The sequence below is a fragment of the Euleptes europaea genome, chromosome 2 (genome assembly GCF_029931775.1).
Source record: "Euleptes europaea isolate rEulEur1 chromosome 2, rEulEur1.hap1, whole genome shotgun sequence".
NCBI classification, from domain to species: domain Eukaryota; kingdom Metazoa; phylum Chordata; class Lepidosauria; order Squamata; family Sphaerodactylidae; genus Euleptes; species Euleptes europaea.
Genome location: NC_079313.1, coordinates 90204049 through 90230135, shown reverse-complemented (window position 1 = coordinate 90230135; position 26087 = coordinate 90204049). Strand labels below are relative to the sequence as shown.

At 41.8% G+C, this 26087-nt stretch overlaps 1 protein-coding gene across 1 annotated transcript in view; it reads right to left on the bottom strand.

The window, feature by feature from the left end:
- Positions 1-26087, bottom strand: part of CNTN2 (contactin 2) — a 53460-nt gene that overhangs the window by 4634 nt on the left and 22739 nt on the right. The window contains exons 6-19 of the mRNA XM_056844829.1: positions 25397-25496; positions 24349-24524; positions 22124-22260; positions 15555-15684; positions 13116-13266; positions 10556-10683; positions 9096-9271; positions 8511-8631; positions 6466-6624; positions 6200-6349; positions 5656-5726; positions 4158-4392; positions 2561-2676; positions 2106-2292 (exon numbers count right to left, since the gene is read on the bottom strand). Coding sequence (XP_056700807.1) covers positions 2106-2292; positions 2561-2676; positions 4158-4392; positions 5656-5726; positions 6200-6349; positions 6466-6624; positions 8511-8631; positions 9096-9271; positions 10556-10683; positions 13116-13266; positions 15555-15684; positions 22124-22260; positions 24349-24524; positions 25397-25496 — 2037 coding nt within the window. The remainder of the gene's footprint in view (positions 1-2105; positions 2293-2560; positions 2677-4157; positions 4393-5655; positions 5727-6199; positions 6350-6465; positions 6625-8510; positions 8632-9095; positions 9272-10555; positions 10684-13115; positions 13267-15554; positions 15685-22123; positions 22261-24348; positions 24525-25396; positions 25497-26087) is intronic.

The following is a 26087-nucleotide window of genomic DNA, read 5'->3' as shown; positions in this document are numbered from 1 at the left end:
GGCAGGGTGAGGCAGCTGTCTGTGAGAATGATTTTTAATACTATTAAAGAGGAGCAAATTGTCAGGTGTTAAGTTTATTACTACAGAGCACAACCTCGCCAAATCAATGTCACTGTAATCTGGATGGATCATACCTTGGCTACTTTGGGCTCCAAAATGCCATCCCTGGATAATTTTGGTGGTGGAAAGTACTATCAAGTTGCAGCCCACTTATGGTTACCCATAGGGCTTTCAAAACAAGAGATGAACAGAGAAAATTTGCCATTGCCTGCCTCTGAGTAGCAACCCTGGACTTCCTTGGTGGTTTCCCATCCAAGTACTAACCAGGGCCAACCCTGCTTAGCATCTGAGGTCTGACGAGATCAGGCTAGCCTGGGCCATCACCATCCATCTTAGAAGGATACAATTTCAACTAAATACTTTTAGAAGAAATGGTAACCATGTAACAATAATATATTTCAACCTTTGCTTTTAAAAAAAAAAGTAAGGACTTAATCCATCCTCTATAATGTTCCCTTCCCTAATAGCCTTAGTCAAACATGCATGCACTACAACATATATGGTCCTACATGTAGATACACCAGCATGCTCTTCCCTAGGGCTACACATGGAGACTAGGAATATTCCAAGGCAGAATATCTGGGGTTTGTGAGAATGAAGCATATTTCATTTTTGGAAGATCCAAACATTATATCTTGTAGACTCAGATTAACAGTATTAAATGCCACCAATTTTCAACAACTATTTTGGCAAAAAACGGTTAATAAAACTACTCCCCAAATTTGGGAAGCACATTCCTCAATTGCCTGGAATACCCAAAATCTTTTTGCAGGTTCATATTCACTGATATTGAGCTTCCTTCCTTCTGATGTGAAGTCTGGCAAAAATACATTTAAAGAACAATGGTGTTTGAAATATGGGACATACTTGCCCCCACTAATATCTGGGATTTAAGATTCTACCCATACTACCTGTACGAAAGTTGTAGATAAGCCAATTTTTCTCTTTTTAGCTTATTTGGAAAATGGTCAGAATTATTTATATCCATTCTATTGCTTTCTTGTCCTTCTGCTCTGAGCCGTAGATATTTAAGGATGCCTTAACAGCAGGCCTGAACAATTTGTGATCCACCAAGCTCAACACAGCAGCCATGTCTTGAGGTCTGCTAGGTGCCTGACAACACCCTGCTCCGAAGTCCTAAGTAGGCAGCAAAACGCAGGCAGCCACACCTCCTGAGGGAGGCCACAAGCTCTGGAAGGAGGACAGGTTTGTCCTGATGTCAGAAGTTGGGCAAGTCCTCCTTTGGAGGAAAGAGCACACTGTTTATTTATTTAAAACACTTATCACCGGCCTTTCTGCCTTGGGAAAGTCAAGAAAGCTTACGATATACATCAAACATTATGAAACAAAGTAAAAACAACTAATAAAATCCATAAAAGTCACAGTTTAAAAACTCCAATTAGGACTGCCAATAATAACAGCTGAATCAATCAAAATGTAGTGCTAAATCAAACTGTCTTCAGCTGCCTCCTAAAGATTGAAAGTGAGGGGACCAGGTGCACCTCCCTGGGGAGGTTGTTCCATAAATGGGGATGCCATGGAAAAAGACCCTCTCTTGTGTACCCACAGAACATACTGTTTTTGCTCTAATCTGTACATAATGATAATTCAGTGTATTTTCCACACTGCATCTCTAAACCTTTCTGTCCTGCTGTGCAAGTTTGTTATAGTGCCATTGCTCTTAGAAAAGAAAGAATGATCTGAAACACATTCAAAGGCATTTTATATTTGGGCTGGTACAGCATTCGTATTCCACTGCGATCTCAACATTTGTTGAGATAATTTATTTTTTCCTTATTTTGAATTATGTTACCTCTTACAAACAATTCTCACTTAAATTTTATGTGTGCAAATTGAATATAAAGTTAAATACTGGATATGAATGGGGCACATGTTTCTTTCAAAAACACTGACAGTAGTGGCAGAAAACTGGCCAAGTTAATTAAAAAGGAGCAAAAGAATCAGCTAAATACACACACAGCATGTGCACCTGAAATTTATCAAACATGCTTGTGCATGTCTAACGAAATCTGATAGTCACTCACGTGGCTTTGTGGTCGTGAAACTGGTGGGGGGACTGGCTGGCCCAGTCCCTGCCCGGTTGTAAGCTCTGACTGTCACATGGTACTTTGTGCTGGGGTTGAGGTCTGTCACATGTGCAGACTTCACAAGACCTGCCGTCCTCACTCTGTCAGCAGCCTCTTCATTGTCCCCATGTTTCCAGTACCGGATCTGGAGCCAAGAAAAAAAAGGAGTCTGAGTTCCTCAGGAATTGCAATATTTCACTAGCTAACATTAGACCATTTCTTCTGGAACAGCCATCTTGGGTATTCCACAAGAGGGGATTTTGCTATATTATAAAGCTGTTCATACTGAGTTGGGAGAGGGAATCTGGCTGAGTTAGCTCATCAACCACACCAGCCCAATCCTTCTTTGTGAAGAGGGTGAATGTGAACAAAACTTGAGCACTGTTCCAATTCCAGACTTTGCTATTGCTTACCTCATAGCCCAAAAGGATTCCATTCATGTCACTCTGCTCCACAGGCTCCCATAAAACATCCATTTCTGTCGCCATAACTCCCTCAACTGTAATGTTAGATGGAGCCATTCTTGGTTCTGTTAAATCACAGTAACACTACTTTACTTAAATTAGCCTGTAATTATAGATAAATCTCACCCAGCCTCAAAATACTTATGAGGAGGGATCAGAAGCCAGACATTTGGCCTGTCATTGAAGAACGACAGGAAGCATCCCCTAATAATGATACTGATTAGTTTCATTAGGTGCTTTTGAGAGAATGAGAATGAAATACTAGGGCTGTCGATTTGGTTCCATCCAACATGAAAACCAGCCGAATTTTCCCCGATTCGGCGGTTTCCAGTTCGGATAGAGCCGAAGTGAAAAAAGGCAAGAAAACAAAGTGCCGAATTTAGCGAGTTCGGGCGGACACCAAATAAATTCAGGCAAATTCGGTGCCCGCCGAATCAGCAGCATTCTCCCACGGCCAATAGTGGCCAAGCTGGGTCTTCTTCTGGCCAATCAGAGCAGGCATTTTCCCTTTTGAATTGGCCAGGAGAAGAGCATAAAAACTCCCGTCCCGTCCCGAGTCTGTATTCATTTCCTTCCATTCCGGTGGTGCTGCTCCTGAGAGATCCTGCTTACTGGAATAGGATTGGATTGGATTCATCACTTCTCCTCCCTGCTCCTGCTGGAAGACATCACACAGTTTGATTTTGGGGGGTTTTCTCTATAACTTTCCTCGTGTGTGTGTGTGAGGAAAGCAGATTCTGTGTGTGTGTGTGTGGGAAAGCAGTTTCTGTGAGTGGGGGGCTTTTGCCTGTTCTGCCGGGGGTGTGTGCCCGCTCGCGTCTGCGGGAGTGTGTGTTCGGTGCGGCGGTGCGGCGTGAGTCTCCCTCCGCTCGGCACCCGCGCCTCCTCCTCTTCCTTGGTTCGTTTGTTTGGGGTTGAGTCGAGCCGTACTGGTTTGAGGGGGGGGGCTTTGCCTGTCCTGCAGGGGGGGTGCCCCCTCGCCTCTGCGGAAGTGTGCGTTCTGCCTTTTTCTGCCCATTGCCACCTTCGCCTGGAGGTCAGTGTGGGTGGGTGAGTCTCTCTCTGGCTGCCCTAGAAACAATGGGAGGTTTTGCCTTGGATTTGCCGCTCTCTAGATGCACATTAAGGATTGCCTGCTCCCATTCATTCCAATGGGTGGAGGGGGGAACCCTTCCAGACCCCATAACTCGGGACCCCCTGACCAAATTTCCACCAAACTTGGGGGTTCTTGCAAGAAGGGTTTCCTCAAGCTACACTGAAAGTTTGGGACCTCTACCTCCAAAAATGCCCCCCCCCGGAGCAGTGGAAAGCCGCGAATGTGCCTAAATGGCATTATTCGATCAAATTTATTCAGGAAAGCCGAATTTCATGCCGAATTCCATGGATCTGAATAGGGGGAGTTCGGACTTCGGCAATTCCCAAATAAAAACGGGCTGAATTTTGCCGAATCTGAATTTTACCAAAAAAAAATTTTAACAGCCCTATGAAATACAGCAAAGCCTTAGCAATACTTGAACATAAGCTACCCCACATGATCCAAACCTACCTTCTTCTGCAGAGTACACGATGGCCACCAAGCTCTCTGGTCCATCTCCTTTCCTGTTGAAGGCCTTGATCTTCACTTCAAAGGGTGTATAAGGTGCAACACTCTCGTTGCGATAAACATAGTGCAGTGATTCTGCATGGGGCACTCTTGCTTTCTTCCATGTCTGGGTGCCTTGTTTTCGGAAAGACAGGGTGTATCCAAAACCATCTCCATTCTGGTACTCCCGGTGCATTGGCTGATATATATATCAAGACCAAACAGTAAAGTCCACAACCTTAGTCTGGGTTCATATTTTATATTCATATCATGTGTTACAGACGTATGTCTATAACAGGCAACCAGGAAAAATGAACAAGAGGGCAACAAGGACTAATGTCTCAGCAGTATCACAGTTTGAAATTGAGTGTGTATTAATCCAGGTCCCAGTGTAGACAAATAACATTCATATGGGGATAAAACTCAAATTCTTCTTTAAAGACTTTGTAATAGCTGCAATTTTTGGTATACACATGCGTTCACCTATATCATTGCCACCTTTATTGCGTTAATTCATCCTACACAATGGCAAATTTAGATCCAGAAAACTTTGTCACAGCAGAAATTATGGATATCCATGGTAAGTGATCCCTGCCTGATCTGTAAAGTTCAGAAGACTTCACTCTAGAATACTCAGCTGCCATGTTTGGAATCTCCATGTCCCTGGCAGCTGAAAGAAAACTGACAGCCAAACTCCAAATTGTAGGCATTTCCAAATGCTATGAGATGGACAGAGGTCACTTGCCAGGGTGGAGCTGTTTTTAGCGGCACCCCCATTTTAACTAAAATGTATGCTCTAGGCTTCAATCCTAAAGGCACTTTCCTGAAAGTAAGCCCCACTGAATAGCATGAGACTTACTTTCAAGTAGACCTGCTCAGGTTTGCTCCCCTAGTGCTCAGCCAGAACACTATGTTATTTTCTATAGTGTGTCTGTATATCTGTGTGGGTATACACATATACCTAACCCTATGTTATTTTATAGGCAGGAAACCATCAGTTTAGGTCATATGGCCACCATTAAGATACCGTTAAAGATCCGTGTTTACTTGAACGTGTATACTTCCATGAAGCCACACCATATAGAGTTTACACAGTGAAACCTGAGGGACAAAATGATCTGTTGAATGCAACATAAGGAAATGCAGCCATCCCAATCACATTTTAACTACTTGACTATCTTTAAAGTCACTTCTGTGGCTGGAAGGCATGTGACACAGCAACCTTGCTGAAGCTAAGCAAGACCTGTCTGGTCAGTGCCTGTTTTGTTGTATAAGCTGCCTTGAGTTCCAAGATGGACAAAAGGCTGGCTATAAATGCAACAAATTAGTACCGGGGTTGGTGAATGATTTCCTGCTTATCTTCCCATTCCTACAAGAAACACAATCAGCCTCCCCTAACCCACAAACTTAGACCCATAAGTGATGAAGGCATTCACGTTTACATGACTTGTCGCCAGCTTACCGTCCAGTTGATGATGAGTTCCCCAGGTGCTCCCCCTCCTCCACTGAGCCCGGATGGTGCAACTGTAGGGGCTGTTTTATTCCCCGATAAAAGAGACCGAATGCAAGTTAAATTAGAAAATACAAGCCAAGCAATCTGGAGGCAAAAAAATAACACCATCTAATAAAGCAGAAGGCAGCAGCCATTTCCTGAAGAAGATTGAATCACAGTTCAATAGTAAAACAGATTCAAAGAGAATGTTCAGTTGATCTGTGACTGCGATACATGATTTTGTATATTATGAACACACTTTTAAACGGATGAAAAGACAACTATCTGGGATGTCTAAGAAAGCAACAAAAGCATGCAGCAAAATCAAGAGGTCACCATAACTAATCTTAAATATGTTAGATATGTTACAGTCCTCCCCAAAATACAAAGATAATGTATGCTTGTTTATTACACAAGCAGCAGTTGAATGTGGCATCTACTGTCATGGGGAGACAAAGTTCTGTCATGCAGCTGCTGCCAGAGGTTTTGTTCCTCAGAAAATATATGTACCCACCAGCTTCTTTGGTGTGGATCTTCGTAGATGGCACACTAGGTTCTCCAGTACCAAGGATGTTGCTAGCCAGGACCCGGAATTCATAACTCATCCATGGTATGAGGTTGACCACTTGGGCCGTCTCTGCATTACCTTCAATATTTGCAGGATCTATAACCCAAAAGCACAAGAATAGAACAAATAGAGCAAGCAGTGCCAAAAGGGGAGAAGTGACGCCTCATAATTGGAGCATGCACAGTATGGGCCACTGCCCTCAAGACACTTACTGGTGCGCACTTGCTTCCATTTGGAGAAGAGTGGAGTGCGGGCCTGGATGACATATTTGGCAATAGGACTGTGGTTATCGGAGCCTCGACTCCAGCTCAGTTGCACAGTGGTATCTTTTATATCCCTTACCACCAACCCCCCAGGAGGCCCTGGAGGACCTACCAGAAAGAGAGAACAACAATAACAGAAATAACAACATCTCATTGAAGGTGTGTATTATAAATACAATAGCGTAGCATCTGGATTCACAATGTGGACGCTGTCAGCTATATCAGAATTCTGTGAATATCTGTTCCTGGTCTCTAGTCTTGATGTTAGCACTGAGGATGAATCCATTCAATTATTTTAGCCAGAATTCCAGAGTATGCTGAATAATTCTAGGCTAGTACATTCTAGGTTTTATGGAACTCAAAACTTAGCTGCCTACTAATATTCAACATGCCAGGAATCCTCCGGCCTTCTTCACCTTGGGCAAATTGGTCCTATTATAACCATCTGTTCTGGACAGAGAACGTGTTTCTTGTTGTCAAAAGGAATTCTAGATCCTTTGCTGGCGGATTCTCAATTAGTTCAAGTTTTTAACTTTAAAACAATTATCTGAAGGATACATTCTGTTTCACTGGAGAATTTTCAGCCCATTAAAAGAACAATTGCATAAACTTTTACATTGTGATACATAAAGTCACCTAAATCAATATCTTGACAATCTGTTGTAAAAAAAATCTATAAGACACTACTCCTAAATGTGCATGATGCGGCTGGTTAAAATGGACATTTTTTAACATCAGAGAGGAACAGAATCTCCTCCAAATCTGAAAGATCTCCAATAGATCTTCCAACAGTGTGGCAAAGGAATGGCCTTCTGGCATCCTCTGAGGCACTTTTATCTGACATTAGGCAGCCTTATTCAAATTTAATAAAATATGGTGAAGCATATGCCCAGAAGTTTATTTTTAAGGAAAATAAAATTGTTTTCAGGCTGTAAGAAACAAAGACTGTGATGAGATGAGAGGCAGGGGGGCAAAAGATGCCTTGACAGTTATGGTGATGGAAGGCGGTCCGGGCCTTGCTGTGGCTGGGAAGAAGGGGAAAAGGTGCTCTTTGCTGGGTAGAGCATCCTTTTCCAACTGAGAGGGATAACACACCAGCCCTTTGATGTGTTAACACCTCTAGATTGGAGGGTCCAGGTTTGTCAGGCTTGAGCCCCAAGGCTTGGCACCCAGATTGGTTGAAGGCACGTGTGGAGTGGGGTCTGAAAAGGGGAGCTGGTCCTTTGTTTGGAAAGAAACTCTTGGGAACTCCTCTTGGGTTTATGGTTGAGTATGTTGTACTGTGTGTTTTACCATGAAGGATGACAGAGGAGAATGATGCACCAAGGACGGGGGCATCCTGCAACTGCCAAAGATCAAATGTAACATGAATTGTAAGTACGTTAGTCAGCAGCTAATTTTTTGTTTATTTTACTTAATGCATTTAGATCCTGTCCTTTTTAAGTACCTTGAGTTTGTGCCTTGCAGAAATAAAGTTTGTGTAATTGAGAGAGTCTGCACAGGTCCTCACCTGCCTGCCCCCTTGCCATGCTACTGAGCAACACCTCTGTGGAGTTAGCCTCCAGCAATCCACAAGAGAGAGAAGGACTTAGGTTTTACCTGAGGTGGTGGCAGTAAAAGTAAGGGGGGGGGGAAACAATGGCTAGACTTGCCCCACAATGTGAAAGAGAGATGTTGTGTGTCTCCATTTTCATTTTGTATGTAATATGTAAACATACACCATTATATGTAATGCTATGCCTAAGTGCATGTTTCCTATATCTGGGAAGAACTTACTGATAGATGGCACCCACTTTAATGTGAACATATTCCTAAAAGAACCAGTTTGTATGGGAGATATACTTTCTGCTTGGGAGCTGTCAGGAGAATACAGTAGCCCTAAGAATAGAAAGGCTGGACATCCCTAATGCGAAAGGATCACGAGCAGCCTGGTCATGTCATGTCCAAGTACCAGAGGTAACGTTTCCCCAGAAGTAGCAAACAGGAAAAATTACCTCTTACAACCAGCATAGCTGATTCAGAAGCACTATCCACCACCGTCTGGGCTGTACATGTGTATTGTCCGGCATGTTTCAGCTGAGCACTCAAGATCATGAGGTCCCCAATACTCTCTGTCTATGAATAGGAGATAGGATGCAACACAAAAAAACATCAGAACAAATTTGGGAATGGGACTGAAAGAGTGACAGGCAGTTAGAGGCAGGCAGGTAGAAGCCAGGGCGGTATCTGCTATGTTGTGGAGATATGTATATGATCATATATAGCACAGAAAAATAACACCCAGTGGAAAGAATTTTGGGTCTGTTTTAACGGGGACGGGCCGTGGCTCAGTGGTACAGCATCTGCTTGGTATGCAGAAGGTCCCAGGTTCAATCCCCAGCATCTCCAGTTAAAGGGACTAGGCAAGTAGGTGTTGTGAAAGACCTCAGCCTGAGACCTGGAGAGCAGCTGCCGGTCTGAGTAGACAATACTGACTTTGATGGACCGAGGGTCTGATTCAGTATAAGGGAGCTTCATGTGTTCATGTGACCAGCTTTTTGGATATTATGTGGCAGTAGCATACAATTTACAGTACTCACTGTACTTGCTCGCTTGTAATGGCCTTCAGATTTAGTGAAATCTATCGGAAAGTCATCCAGGCTCCAAGTAAAGGTGAGGTCCATTGTTGGGTCATGAGAAGAGTGGCACTGAAGGGAAATGTTCTCTCCTACATTGATATCAGCGCTGGACGGTGCAAGGGTAATTTTGGTGGCATCTGCAGAGAATCAAATGATAGAGGTATTATTTCTAGAGGGTGTTAGTGTACATCAGAGTCCATTAGCACTCGCACCCTAACCTACCTCATGGATTGTTGTGAGGATAAAACAGGGAACCATGTAGTCCGTCCTGAGGTGGGGGGAGGAAGGGCAGGATAAAAATGTGATAAATAGTTACAAGCATTTCTGCTTGGAGAAAGATGAACTACAATAATATCTAAAGTACAGAGAGAAAGGCAGATTGATGTAGTGCTTAGGATAAGATCAGGGAGACCTATGTTCAAATCCCCACTCAGCCATAAAAAGTTCACAAGGTATCTACTGGCCGGTCACTCTTTTTCAGCCTAACCTATTTTATGGGTTTTATATAAGGAAAAGGAGAATCACTTAAGTCACCCTGAGCTCCTTGGAGGAAAGGAAGGATATCAGTGTGATAGACAGATGAATAAAGTAGGAAAGATCCAAACTCCGTTACAATTTCTCCAGTTCCAAACAACTAGTAAAAATTTTACAGCAATGCACCCTGAGAAAATTAATCCAGGCATCTTTTGCAGGGGATGCGGAATGGAATAGTACAGCCAGATCTTGCCAGATCTTGGAAGCTAAGCAGGGTTGGTACTTGGATGGGAGACCACCAATGAAGACTTTGCCGAGGAAGGCGATGGCAACCCACCTCTGCTTAATCACTTGCCTTGAAAACCCTATGGGGTCTCCATAAGTGCAACCTGATGTCACTTTACACACACACACACAGAGAGAGAGAGAGAGAGAGAGAGAGAGAGAGAGAGCGAGAGAGAGAGAGAGAGAGAGAGAGAGAGAGAGAGCGCTTAAGTGGCTAAAGAGAACAGAATGTTTCTTTTAATTACTTTAGTAGTAAAAAGTGATAATTCTCCTGCAAACAAGGTTCAAATGGGAGGCAAACATGGGACCCCCTCATCGAGTATAAGTGTTAACTAGCTTAACATAACTAGTGTCTTTGTTTTTCCTAATCTGAGTTTTACAGAATTACATTTCAGTCTGTACTTCCTACTGCTTTTTTCTCATCCTACAGAAAATATCAGCATCATGAGGATTCACTCATTGTATTTGAAGAAGTAGGCTTCAGGCCATGAAAGTTTTTATGCTGGAAGAAAACTGTTAGTCTTTAAAGTGCTGTAAATCTCCAGCTTATTTTTTTGTTGCAGAGTTATAGCTATTCCTCTGGAATTTTCAGTGAACGGGGTTCGAGCCCTCTCCTTTTGCTGAGGTGTTGACAAAATGTATTACCCTAGAAAAACCCTTACCTCGAACAGAAAGGATTCCTGTGCTGTTTGCTTTGCCCATGAAATTCTCAGCAAAGCAGGTGTATTTCCCCTCATCTGACTTGCTAATATTCCGAATGATCAAGGTGCCGTCAGGAGTAATAGTTATGCTGCAGTGAAGAAAAAGCCAACCAAGAGAAAAATAAAGATGGCACAGGCAAGTATAGATCACCAAGTCAAATTATCAGACATGCAGAATCAAGAAACAGATGAATTATGCAACATGTAATAAGTAAAATCTGTCAAAGGTAATGTATTGTATAAAGCTGAGTTTTAACACTGTTTTAGATCTAAATTAGCAATGTGTGTAACTTACTCTGGCCACTGTGGAAATTTTAAACAGAAGACCCACTCTATTCAGCAGCCTACAGTAGCAAATAACAGCTGTGATTAATCTTTACCAAAAAGAAATTGGTTGGCTTAATGCTGACCAAATGGTTAAGATATACATGCAAAACTACAGAAACTCCACAAACTAAATGAACTAATTAGAAGGGTATTGCATGCTTTTCTTCCAAACTGCTTAAAAACAATGTGATTGATGTGGCTTTTTCAACTGAGCAAAGTCTTTGGGTTTTCTTTTTTTCTGGTCTCTCCATTCTTAAGAACTGCTTAAGAATGGCCAATTTTATGCCACTTTTCTTGTGTAGTGTGGAAGGCACTTCTTCACAGTTCAAACTGTGTTTCTTATTATTCACAGACAATGTAGGCTGTATTTTCCAAGATCTATTCCCATCCAAGAAGTCTAAGACAGACTTCTAAGACAGAACAGAGGGGATGCTTATTAAATTTGCAGATGATACTAAATTGGGAGGGGTAGCAAATACGGTAGAAGACAGAGCCAAGATGCAGGATGATACTGACAGGCTGGAGAAGTGGGCTAGAACTAACAAAATGCACTTCAACAAAGACAAATGTAAAGTTCTGCATTTAGGTAGGAAAAATCAAATGCATAATTATAGGATGGGGGAGACTTGTTTGAGCAGTAGTGTGTGAAAAGGATCTTGGGGTCTTAGTAGACCAAACACGTGATGAGGTAACTAAAAAGAAAAATGCAGTCTTGGGCTGCATCAACAGAAGTATAGTGTCCAGATCACGTGAAGTGATGGTATCGCTTTGCTCTGCTCTGGTTAGACCTCAACTAGAGTACTGTGTTCAGTTTTGGGCACCACAATTTAAGAAAGATGTAGACAAGCTGGAACGTGTCGAGAGGAGGGCAACAAAGATGGTGAGGGGTCTGGAGACCAAGTCCTATGAGGAAAGGTTGAAGGAGCTGGGTATGTTTAGCCTGAAGAGGAGAAGACTGAGAGGGGATATGATAACCATGTTCAAGTACTTGAAGGGCTGTCATATAGAGGAGGGTGCCGAGTTGTTTTCTGTTGCCCAAGAAGGTCGGACCAGAACCAATGGGTTGAAATTAAATCAAAAGAGTTTCCGTCTAGACATTAGGAAGAATTTTCTAACAGTTAGAATGGTTCCTCAGTGGAACAGGCTTCCTCGGGAGGTGGTAAGCTCTCCTTCCCTGGAGGTTTTTAAGAAGAGGTTAGATGGCCATCTGTCAGCAATGCTGATTCTGTGACCTTAGGCAGATGATGAGAGGGAGGGCATCTTGGACATCTTCTGATCACTAGGGGTGTGGGGGGGGGAGGTAGTTGTGAATTTCCTGCATTGTGCAGGGGGTTGGACTTGATGGCCCTGGTGGTCCCTTTCAACTCTATGATTCTATGACTTCTAAAAAGACAGAAGTCTAAAAAGTGAGTTTAGAACCCCCCCAAATTCCTGCTTGATAACCAATATTTATTTAGTTTCAACATTTATTAGCTGCCTTTCTCTCTTTCAGAACTCAAAGTAGCATACAATATTAATAAAACATTATAAAAACACAATAAAAACAGTGATAAAACCCATAAAAGTCACACTTTAAAAACTCCAGTTAGGACTGCCAATAATAAAAGCTAAATCAATCAAAATGTAGTCATAAATAAAACTGTCTTCAACTGCCTCCTGAAGATCAACAATAAGGGGGCCAGACATACCTCCCTAGGGATGTTGTTCCATAATTGTGGGGCTGCCACCGAAAAGTCCCTCTTACATGTACCCACCAAACAAGTGTCTTTAATTGATGGGATAGTCAGAAGGGCATTTCCCATGATCATAATTCCCACGATCATAATATGGGAGAAGACTGTGCTTCTGATATCCCAGTCCAAAGCCATGTAAGTCTTTAATAAATCATGTTTCCTCACCATACTTCTGTTTGGATAAAACAGACATCTTGATAACTTCTAAATCAATTGATGGATTTGCAGCAGAACCATACAAGAGGATATTGCCTCTGAACAATTAAAATGGCGCTCTTGAACACACATCCCTGGGAGTGAGCCCCACTGAGTGCAGTGGGATGCTTCCCAAGAAAACATATGCTATATCGGGTGAAACAAAAGTTAGATCCAGACTAAGCAGAGATCAGCAGGGTAATCATACCACGGAGAAATAGATGGTTGTGGATATTTATGTCTAACTGCAAATAAGCTTCTGGTACCTGGGACTATTGTGCAGAAGTTCAGTCCCTTTGGTCCAAAGTATAATGGATTTTGGTGCAGATCTTGGCTGGCAATGGATGATGATTTCCCCTCCTCGAGCTGCTGGTATCAGTCGCTTCACAGGGTTTAGACGAAAATCTGGAGCAAGAGCTAAGAAGAAATGCAGTTAAGGTGCTTTAGTGAATGCTGGGTCATGGAACTTATAAAGGTTTACAGTGGATTCTAGAATGGTGCAAAGGTTGCTGCGGTATACTTCACTTTTTTTCTTAAACATGGCTTTCTGTTTACACTTGCACACCCAAATAATTTTGTAATCGTGCATTTATTTATTTAAAATAATTGGAAACTCACCTGTCTCCTGATGACTGAGGAACCAAGGCAGGTAATAACAATAAATATAACACATCTATACTGGCACGGACTATTGTTCAGTATAAAGGAAACAAATTGGAATTCATAAACTGAATTCGTAACAGGCCAATGTTGTGCAGAATTACTCCAGTTGAAGCCTGCTGAAATCAGTGAGCTTAGGCTGGAGTAACTGTTCCTAGGACTGTACTGCAATTTACTGAACTAAAAACAGAAATTAAATCATGTTTTTGACTGTGAATGCCAGCATGGGGAAATGTTCAGGAATTTGATTTTTGAAAGACTGAAGAATCCTAAAATTAAATTCGTCAAATGGAAGGATCAAAGGATTAAGCCAATTTAAAACAGTTACGACTGAAGCATTGAATCTGTGAAGAAAGTTTGCAGATTTTGAAAATCAATTCAAAATTAGAAGTTGAAATCTGGGCAAACTGCTAAGCTTGACCCAAATGTTGCTGAAATCTGACTCGAGTGTTTTGTCTTATGACAAACCTACAGGCTCTTCAGAGGTTTCTCCCTTTACTCCCCTGATATCACTACTATCCAAGCCTAGGCGGCCACAGATACAAACCTACCTAGAGGGGCTGAGAAAATGTATCTTATATCAATACTAGATTCATACATAACCATGCCGGTTTCAATTGATAGTTATGTATATTTCAGTCCTGGTTGCAATAATGGCTCGATCTTTGTGAAGGACAAAGGGATATTTGAGACAGGTTATGAGTATGCTATTACCCAATAAGCAGTTTTGATTTTGCAAAGCATAGGTGATGTTGGTCAGCAAAGTGGATGTGCTAGATGGTGTTATGCTTCTTACTCTTGACAAACTTAAACTGTTTCTGACAAAATCAGCTGAGAGTTCAGGCATTTTGTTAAACCCTACACTTGTATTAGAAACATGTGAGGAAGGCTTCCACTTTAATACAGTCCCAGAAGTTGTACAAGGCTACACTCTTTAAGAATTTTTTAAACAGAGCTAGCTGTTAATCAAACTGTATGTTTGCTATTTATATTTCATGTGCATTTTATCTGTATTAATTATTTTAATTTTGAAAGCTGCCTTGGATGTATGGAGAAAGGTGGGTTAAACAACATATGAATACATAAATAACGATTTCTAATTACAAATATTTAAGGTTTGTCATGTCTTCTTCCCACAATTGGCTCCCAGGACAACATAATTAAAACAATTACAATATAATACTGAAAAAACACCAGTCAATTCAAAACATATTTAACAGACAATAATAAAATGTAAATAGAATAGCAGAAAGATTAAAAAAATAGCAGACTAAAATACTAATACTATACAACCAGTTCACCTAAAAGGTTGAGGGGGAAAAATAAGTCGTCACCTGTTATCAGAAGGACAACAAATCATTCTTGGGCAAACTTCTATGTAGAGGGCCTTCCAAAACTTGGTTGTCACAACTGAAAACAGTTATTTGCCTCACCTCCAGAAAAGGAAGGAGGCCGAGCAGAGCCTCAGATCACAAGTTCAGGCCGTGGGAAGGAACTCAACAGCTTCCACAATCAACGTATGAAGCAGAAATCACCACTTAGTAGAATGGGACAGTGTCAGTTTTTAAATACGACTATCTACTATCAAGCAGTTAATCAGATAAATCAACTGGCTTTTTGTTAATTTCCCTCCTCCTGCTGCAGACCTCTGACACCCAGCATTTTGGGGGACATTTTTGGTAGCAGTGGGAGGGGGAAGGTAGGGAAGTCACACTCTGCAGATGGAAATCCCTCACTGACTTCAATCCATTATTTATTTATTTAGAACACTTTGCACGACCTTTCTAGAGACTCACTAAAAGTCACTAACAACAGGGGGGGAAACAAAAATAAAAGAATAAAATATACAAATTAAAACATTATCAATGTTTCATCATAATATATTCCATGACATTTTTAATATGGCAGTCTGCCAGAATGCGAGACAACCTTTTTTCCTGATATTTCATAATCCAGAGAGCTAAAACTCTTTAACGGAGAGTTTTTCATTGGAAATGGTGAGAGAACCTCTCACCTAAATCATATTCATACTATCCAGAACTTACCTTGTACAGACAATTCAGCACTTGCATAAATAGTGCCATGCTTGTTGTCTGCTACACACTGGTACATCCCAGAGTCCTCCATTGTTAACTTTAGAATCCTCACATCCCCACCAGTAACTTCAATACGATTCTGTGCGGAGAAGTGGATTAGGAGGTCACATTGCAACACAAAGCATGAAATTGAAAACTCAGACACTGAGAGCTGAGTTCAGCAGCGATCTTCAAATCAGCTTTTTCAGTCGTGTTAATGCTGTTAATATTCAATCACATATGACATATATTAGCTAAGCATGCAAAGCTCTGCGACATGCTGTACTTGCTGTTATTCTCTCATGTATCTGTGTGTGCACATACACATACAGAGTGTGATGACTCATATATTTCAGAAACTTCTTGGAATGCCTGCTCCCTTTAAAAAGTAGTTGTTTGGTATTTCTGGTTGTGAAAAGCTGCACATTTTGCCTGGAGAATGGCATGAGCAAAATTGGAAGTTCAGACTACTCATAGGAAGTAGATTGCTGTAATCTATGTGACAGCCAGGTGACAGCTGGCATCACATGACTGCTCAGTGACTTGGTGGAATCTGGGTTGAACTGATCTGTGCAGGCTAGGTCCTGGCAACTAGGCAGCTTACAGGTGATTGACTGCTGGACAGAGCCAGATGTGTATATATTCTGTACAGTACTTGTATAGGTGTGGAGTTGTGGAATGGAGATGCTAAGCGGAGCACTTTGTCACTGTAAATAAAACAGCACTGGTTTATATGTGCTGAGTCTGCTGTTTTCACTCGCTATTGGGCTGGATAAAACTTCTAATACACGCCAATAGGGTTATGGTCCCAGCCCAGCTCAACTGCGCTACGTCCTGGAGGTTCTGAACAGAGGTTCTATCTGTGGAACAAGGGCTGTGGTGAGCAGAAGGGCAAGTGAATGTCTGAGGCTGAATCAGACAGCGCAGAGGAGGTGGCAAGCCGGTCCGCTAGCAGCAGTGTGTCTGAAGCGGAGGAGGAGAGCAACACAGAGGAGGAGAAGCTGGGAGCGGAAGAAAGCATGGCTCAGACTGCAATGTCCTTACTTGTGGAGAAGCTCACTTCTACCAATTATAATGTGTGGGCCCTGCATATGCAACACTACCTTAAAAGGGAGGCACTGTGGATTTATGCCTCCAACCCCCCGGACCCAGAGACAGCTCAAGACATGGTGAAGGATGAAAAGGCACTGGCTATAATTGTGCTCAGCGTAGCTGATGATCAACTTGTACACGTCTTGGGTAAGCTGAAAGCGAAAGCAGCATGGGACTCTTTGAGTCAGGTGTATGTGCAGAAAACGGCTGGCTTTTTAATAGTTATTACCAGGCGCATGTACAGAACTGTAATGCAACCGGGGGTGCCACTTAGGAAGCATATAAACACTTTAACAGAATGCTTCCAAATGCTTGAGCAGAGAGGGAAGACATTGTTGGAAGAAGACAAGGTGTTTATTATATTGAGCTCTCTGTCTGAGCAATATAACATGCTCATTACCGCCTTGGAGTCAGTGGAAGCGGATAAACTGACCTTGGAATATATTACCGGGAGATTGCTGGAGCACAAGCAAAGATTAAACGCGTCGGTGCCTGGGAAACCTGCCAAGTCAGAGGGAAGCCAGGAGAAGACGCATTGCTTCGCCGGCAGAGAGTGGAATGCAGAGAGGAGACAGCAGCCGGGAGAGTTACAACATGTGGCATTGAGGGTCAGACGGTGCTTTATCTGTGGAGCTACAAATCATTTGAAAAGAGACTGCCCTGACGTCAGAAAGAAGAACCGAAGGGAACAGTCTTCAAAGGGATTTGCTAGCAGTCAGACGGTGTCACTGGTGCTGACGGAGCCTAACGACACTGCCGGTGTCTGGATTTTGGATTCTGGGGCGTCTCAGAACATTTGCCAAAATGTGGAACTGTTACAAAACACACAGGACTCCAGTTTACAGCATGTTAGCCTGGCTGATGGACACAATTCAGAGGTGACATGCGAGGGAAGTGTGTGGTTTCCTGCATTGAGTTATGCATTTAAAAATGTACTGTGTGTCCCTGAAATAGAGAATAATTTGTTACGTGTATAGGCCCTGGACAAAGCGGGGTTTACAACAACATTTGCAGGAAAGGCTTGTCAGATAGCCAAGGAGGGAAAAGTGCTTCTCAAAGGGAATCTGTAACAACGTATATGTGGTGGAAAATGTGCATGTGGAGGCAAAGATAACAAATAAAAGCCCACATGATAACTGCATACATTTACTCCACAGAAGATTAGCTCATGCAAATTTTGATACAATAAATAAAATGCTAGCTTTACTGGGGAAAGAGAAAGTGAAGCAGTGTGGGAGGTTTCTAGATTGCGAAATATGTAAAAGCTCCAAGTTGAAAGCTTACCCAGTTGCTAGGCACAGTGAGAGACTGTCAGATACTGCTTTGCAGTTAGTCCATGCCGATGTGATCGGCCTGTACAGACAGAGTCACTCAGGTAACAAGTATGCATTGATTTTAATTGATGACCATACCAGATTCTCATGGGTATATCCTTTGAAAAAGAAATCAGAGGTGTTTGAGACGTTTAAGTATTGGGCAAAGAGAGTGCAGAAGCAGCTTGGCCATGACTTGTGTTCCTTACAAACAGATTTTGGTGGAGAGTTTATGTCAAATGCCTTTAAAAAGTGGTTGCTGGGACAAGGTGTGCAACACAGGGTAGCAAATGTGGCTGTGCCACAAGAAAATGGCATTGCTGAAAGGCATGGGGGAATGCTGCAAACAAAAATGTATTCTATGCTGCAAGACGGAGGTTTGCCGATGACATTCTGGGCAGAGGCAATTAAGGCTGCCAGTTATGTCTCTAATAGGATCTGGACTAGGTCCATAAATGATATCCCTTACAGGGTTTTGTATCAAAGGGATCCTAGCTTGGGCTACTTAAGAGTGTTTGGTGCGAAAGCCTGGGTCAGTGTGCCACTATCCAGGAGGAGAAAAGGAGGAGAAAGGGCTAGAAAGCTGACCTTCCTTGGGTACCAGACTGGCATGAAAGCTTATAGATTTGCTGACGAGCATAACTCTCTAAGCTACAGCAGAGCTGCCAATTTTTGGGAGGGAAGTAACTGGGCCAGGATTCATGGACAGGAGGAGCCAAAGCAGGTTGGGCTTCCATTAACTGATCTCTTTCAGGATGCAAGTGGGGTGAAGCAGGAGGGAACTCCTCAGAGGGCTTCATCACCGAGAATACAGGATGAGAGACAAATATCTAGAGTGTCTAGCAGAAGCACAAAAGGAATCCCTCCGGTGAAATACGGGTTTGAGTCAAATGATGTTAACCATGTACAGATAAAAGAGGCCAAAAGTACAGAAACTCCCATGGCTACAGGGTATGTGAAAGAAGTGGATGATCAAGTGTTCCACAACAAGGTTCAATACCAATCTCGAGTGGGATCATTGCTATATCTGTCTTGCTGGTCGAGACCAGATATATGTATGGCTGTACATCTTGTCTCAAAAATGTGTATGTCCTTATGCTAAAGACTGGACAGCAGCGAAAAGGGTGCTGTGCTACTTAAAGGGTACAGCTTCAGCTAAACTGTGTTTGAAAGCTAATGCAGAGGAGCCAGTCACTGTTTATAGTGATTCAAGTTGGGGGGACAGAGAAGATGGGAAGTCCACCACTGGCTATGCGTTGTATTTACATGGTGCCCTAATAATGTGAAAATCTTTGAAACAGACCCATGTAGCGACTAACACTTGAGAGGCAGAGTATTCTGCAATAAGCGATTGTGTAATTCAGCTGGAATGGCTGAGTCAACTAGCACAAGATCTAAGCCTGGGATGGGATCTACCTGTATGTATATATTGTGGCAATACTGCAGCACAGCAGTTGGCAGGGGATCAGGGCATTAGAACCAGAAGTAAACACATAACAATCAGGTATCAGAATGTCAGGGAAGCAGTAAACAATGGACTGATAAGTGTTGAAACATAGTGCTTCAATAGTTAATATTGCTGACATATTCACAAAATGTTTGCCTATTGAGAAATTTGTACAATTCAGAAATAAGTTGGGACTTACTATGGCAGTCTAGGAGGAGTGTTGGAAGTTCAGACTACTCATAGCAAGTAGATTGCTGTAATCTATGTGACAGCCAGGTGACAGCTGGCATCACATGACTGCTCAGTGACTTGGCAGTAAATCTGGGTTGAACTGATCTGTGCAGGCTAAGTCCTGGCAACTAGGCAGCTTACAGGTGATTGGATGCTGGACAGAGCCAGATGTGTATATATTCTGTACAGTACTTGTATAGGTGTGGAGTTGTGGAATGGAGATGCTAAGCGGAGCACTTTGTCACTGTAAATAAAATAGCACTGGTTTATACGTGCTGAGTCTGCTGTTTTCACTCACTATTGGGCTGGATAAAACTTCTAACACACGCCAATATAGGCCACTTGTCACTCCAAGGGGTGTACAAAGAAAATATTTCTATATTGCTATTACTGTGCCCCAAGGTGATCACAGTGTGCTACAGGTTATCCTCCAAGTTAGTGAAGCTACCTTTGCAGGGTTAGTATAATGACACTGGGGCTGTAGAATATAATCATACAGGATTCCCATCCTTGAATAAGATTGCCATTTCTGAGGAAGACACCCAATTTGTCATTTATAGATGCCAATTTAAATATATGCAAATATAATTGGATCATTAACTAGCATTCTGTGTGCCGTCAAGTGCTGTAAAGTCATTTCCGACTCACGGCAACCCTATGAATCAATGCATTCTAGTTATAGTTATCCAGTGGGTAATATGTCCCAGAGTATGGCAAAACAAATGTTTCGGAAATAGTGTACAAAGATACTCTGAGGCAAATTTACAATTCTAGCTCTCAAATCCATTTTGAGCAAATTGCTATTTTATGAAGGGAAAAGCTCACTAAAACAAAAGCAAGGAAGAGAACTTAATGAACATGCATATTTTTGCTCAGACAATAACAACATAAAACCATAACTTATTGCTGGTTTTTTAAGTTTGTGTGTTTGGCTCACAGATGATAATTCAAAGCATGATTTGTCTCGACAAATACTAGTATCACTGCCTTCAGTCTTTCCCACAGATACCTCACAGAAATCTGGCTGGTAATCCCAGCCTGCCCTGTTGTGAGTACTGCCAGGGCTAAAGCCGGGTTTATGCCAAAATGCCCACTCATCATGCAACACCACAATTATGACAACCATGGTTAATAACCTGCTTCACACCATGGTTTTGAGTCTTGGTTTGATGTACCCTAAGTAACCATAGTTAGTGGAATGGCCCACATTTCAACGATCACACAAACCAGTTAGTTTAATTAAACCATAGTTTTGCATGATGCCTTAACCAAGTCTATTTCTCACAGGCTGTTATTTTTAAATGTTTTATTACAATGTTGCCTTCTTGCTGTTGCTGCAGTATTTTTTGATAAGGAAGATTTGTATTAAGATATGCTGGGAAAGAGAAACAAATGAAAAAAAAAACTTCACTTTTTAATGTTACATGATGGTTAGTTCATAGTGCTTTTACCTTAGTATTTTACAGCTTGTTTAAGCAGAGTATTTCATAATAAAATTTATAACCGTTGTAAATATTCAATTGGTAGCACATATTTGGGCAATGGAATCATGCACACAAAGACATATTGGTCAGGATATTTATCGTTATTAGATCAATGGTTGGAATTTTGATTAAAACAGATCCTGAACTGACTTTGTTAAATTTTATATAGGAGATTTCCCCTGCTCCTCATAGAGTATTTACAGCAAATGTATGAACTTGCAAGCCATTGGAAATGACTTGAGTCCATCAATCAAAGAATGGTTAATTAAGACACCGGTCATTATTGTGTTAAATTCTGTGCCTCCAACTATGTACAAAAGAGACTACGGTTATTTCTTACTGCAATCAAAATTTAATTTTTTCCAAGCTAATTAGCAAGCCTAAGATATTTTACTTTTGGATTGTTTAAAAGACTAATGACTCTTTCTTGGCCTTAGATCCAAACTGCAATATGGGGATAACCTCACTGGCCTATCTTACACACTTATTGTAAAGATTACTGTACAAATCTATGTGAAGTGGTTTGAAAACTGAAAGAGCTACATAAACGTTAAATATATTATCAAGTATATTAAATTTTTAAAGTACTATGAGCCGTATATTTCACTGCATTTTGATCTATTTAGTTTTTTCACCATCTATATATCACCACCAACTGAAAATACACTTTATACATATCATGACACTTTTACTCCAATAAGCCTGTTAGGTTGTAAGGTGCCATGAGGCTCACTTGCTGCTTTGCTACAACTAAGCATGGCTATCCCTCCAGAATTTAGAGGGAGAGTGATGATTTTCCTAAAATACCCAATCCATATTACAAATGGTATGTCTGATTATGAGTGCATGATGGAAGAGAGAAAGAAATGAAAGTGCTAAGTCACAAGAGTGACTAGATAGATTACTAGAGACTTCAGCAGGTAAAGATGAAGGGCAATGATAACCACCACTTGTCAGTGATAGATGTGATACCTGGGAAGTTAATGGTTGCCCATTCCGTAGCCATTTTATCGTAGGCCTTGGCTTGCCAGATGCAGCACAGCTCCAGTGCAGGTCTGATCCAATGTCAGCCTCTCTGTCTGTGATGACCTTCAGCCATTCTGGCTGAGCTACAAAAGAACAAAAGTGGAATCGGATCCATGAATTTCACAGAAAAAGAAGTGCAAAATTAATAAAGCTCACCTTGTGGTGGGGATCTGCCATAGTATGGTAAACCAAGCCAGAAGGCATTTCTTTTCCCAAACCTGGTTAAAATGTTTTTTAATTATTCAAAATATTTTAGCCTGCTTTTTGGTTGCAAGGCCCCAAACTACTATTTATCCAGTGTGGGAAAACCAAATTATTTTTTGTGTTGATTTTCACTGCAAAAAAACATAGGGTAGTTGCCCACACTGAAGCCACTGTTTTCAGGAAGAATGTTGGAAGAGCTGAGTCAAACAGAGGTGCTGACAAATGAAGTTCTAGGGCAATGGACAAGTTAAAACCATCCAGTCACCAAGTCCATATGGCATATACCCAACGGTTCATGAGGAATTCACATTCAAAACTGTTCATCTCCTAACAAATATATGCAGCATCACTAAAATCTGCCTCTTTTCCAGGGGACTGAGAAGTAGCAAATATAAAGTCTGTTTAAAGTCCAGAAGAGGTACAGGAAATTACAAGCCAGTTAGTCTAGCATCTGTTCCATAAATTGTTGGAAGCTGTAAGCACACAAAGGAACAAGGTCCTTCTGAGAAAGAATCTACTTCTATAAAGAGAAGTCATGTCTCACCAGCATTTTGGAGTTTTTTGAAAGGATTAACCAACACATGAATAATGGCCATCTGGTAAACATTATACACTTCAACTTTCAAAAAGCTTTTTACAAAGTCCCTTACCAAGGACTCCTGAGTTCTCTTTGCAGTCAAGGGACAAGAAGATGGATTCTCTCACGGATTAGAAACTGGCTAAATAACAGGAAGCAGAGAGTAGGAGAAAATGGACAGTTCTCGCAGTGGTAACACTTCTATTTAATTGGTTCATAAGTGACCTAGAATTGGAACAGTCAAGTTACCACATTTGTAGATGATACTTAATTATGTAGGATGATGAGAACCAAAGCTGATTGTGAGGAGCTCCAAAAGGATCTCCCCACACTGGATGAGTGGGCGACAGTGTGCAAATGGTATTTATTCTAAGGTGATACACCTTGGGGTGAAAACCCTTAATTTAAATGAAATTATTATGGGGCAGAATTGATGGTGACTAGCCAGGGGATCTTGGGGTTGTGGTGGACCACTCAATTAAAATGTTGATCCAGTGTATGGTGAAAAGGGTAAATTCTGTGCTTAGCACGCTCAGGAAAGAGACTGAAAACAAAACACCTGGGCTTGTATCTTGCAGAAAACCTTAACTGCTTTAAGGGATTTCTGTCAGCAGAGTGGGGCTTCCTTGTCTCCCCACTCCTACTGAAGCTCAAAATGCCCCACAAAGTGCTGTTTCCGTGGAATCAGAGGTCTGCAGTGAGAAAGGGAAATAAAAAAATGCTGATTGATCCAACCCCTAGTATCACAACACCCTTATATAGACCTATGGTGTGGCCACATTTGGAATGTGGTGTACTGTACCATTTTGATTGTGGTATCTCAAAAAGGTTATTGTAGTGCTGGAAAAGGGCAACTGAACTGATCAAGTGGCTGGAGCATTTCAATTTAGAGAAAAGACAACTATGGGGTGAAAGTGTATGTAGAAAAAGTTCTCTCTCTCTTGCTGTATCATAATATCAGAACTCATGGGCACCCAGTGAAGCTGATGGGCATTAGATTAAGGACAGGCAAAAGGAAGGACTGCCTTACTCAGACTAACTACTGAAATTCACTGCCACAGGATGCCGTGGTGCTACTAGTCTGAAAGGCTTTAAAAAGAGATTAGACAAATTCATGTACAAATAGGCCCTGTTCTTACCTTCCCAATCCACTCCACTTTTTAACTTTCCTGTCTTTTTAAATCTCCCTTGACTTTTAACTTCCAGACAATTGAGTGCTTTTGAGAAGGTCTTCATCTTGCTCCCTGGTGAATCCTGTGGACTCCTCCTCATACATCTGCTTCTCTTATTCCCATTCTCTCCCCTGAGCTTGGAGCAAGATAAGGTGCAACAGGCTCACAAACAAAACAACCACTTGTGCCTAGAGAAAGGACTTATTGGGGAGCCTCACCTTGGATGATGATGCGTCCCTGTTGGGTGTCTTTTCCTTTGATGTTCTCAGCTTCACATTCATAAACACCCTCATCATCAAAGTCAATCTCCTTGAATTGCAGGAGAGGCTCGGTTGTGATCCACGGAGAGGCTGAGCTACCATCCAACTTGCGCCATTTTATTCGAGGGACAGGGCTAGATTAGAAAAGGAAACTCAATCAAAATGCAACTTCAAACTTCAGGAGCAACGTAACACATAAGAACAGGTCAAAATGTCACACAATGCACTTTGATGTTTCCTCTTCCAGCCCAGACATCTCAAATATTCCTCATTGTGAGCAATGTCTTCCATTCTTTTAAAATGTTCCAGTTTTCCTAATTGTCCTAGGTAATTCCTATTTTCTTAGACCTTTCAACATAAGACTGTACAAAACCAAGAAATTGCTGGCATATATGCCTGCCTAGAAATCCCATTGTCTTAGAATCTCCTGTCTCCTCCCTTCTTACTCTCCATCCCAGACTGTGAGATCTGCTTGTGGATAGTCACTGTTTGGTATGCACTGTGTACATTTTCAGAGGCACTGTTGTTTACTTTTCAAATTTTAGCACATCCTTGCTTTTAAAACCGATTCTGGAACTAACTAAGCCCTGAGGAGCCCTACCTTAGAGCAGTCAATGAATAACATTTGTTATCCAATAACCATTTTCATAATACACAGAAAACAATAAATCAGCACATACAGAGTATAGAAACTTAGCTCACAAAACGGGACATCATAGCACAATTCACTACCTGAAATCATCTACTCTACAGAGTGGGAAGAATGGGGCTTTACTAAAAGCAGACTTGGGTATGCTCCAGCCACTGCAGGTTAGAGCTTAGGCTCCCAAACTATTTGCTGGACAGTGGTTCTGTTATGTTTAGTAGCAGCTCACTCTTTCCTTTCCCTTTCGCATCCTTGTTACTAGGAAGCAGAGAGCGCCTTACCAAGCACATTAACACACTGACCCACAACCTTTCAGCTGTTGGCAGCAAGAGGCTAAATACAACTGACACAAGAACTTACTTCCCAAAGGCAAAGCACTCCAAAGCCACCAGCTGCCCAACCAGAGCATAAGTGTCAGAAGGAAATTTGGCCTTAATGCTTGGGGCATACTGTCTGGAATCTGTGGAAAGGAGATCACAAAAAGGTTAGAGCAGGCAGAACTTATTTTTCCTGTTTCCACCACTGGCTTACTGGGCGGGGGGAAGCAAGAGCTGGTATCCAACTTAGAGCCCTTTAAAGCAGGCATAAACTCAGATGTGGCTTTCTCCTACTCTGTTGCTCTTAATGGTTCTTAATGGCCCTTGGCTGCTGAGATGTTTAATGATCTGGGAGAGTTACTGGGCTGCCAGTCAATGTGGTCTGGCATGCCAATGCTCCTGACAAACTGTTTAACAGATTGAAGGCTGAATGCCATTAAGACAATTAAGACCAGCAAAGTAGGAAAGGGAGGCACACCTGAGCCTCTGCATAATTTGAAGAGCTCTGAGTTTTGAGAGTTGGATGGAAAGTTCCCACGGGCCAGACTTAAGTCTCTGAGCTGTAACTTCCCCACTTCTGGGGCTGAAAGTCCACCCAGGACATCGTAAAGCAATGTTTCTAAAATCTCTCACCTTATGAAGAGTGCACATTTCAAGCCCAACAGCTTAGCTGCCATATTTAGAGGATTCAGAGCTAGTTTTTACATGCCCATTCCCAAAACAATGTGGTTACT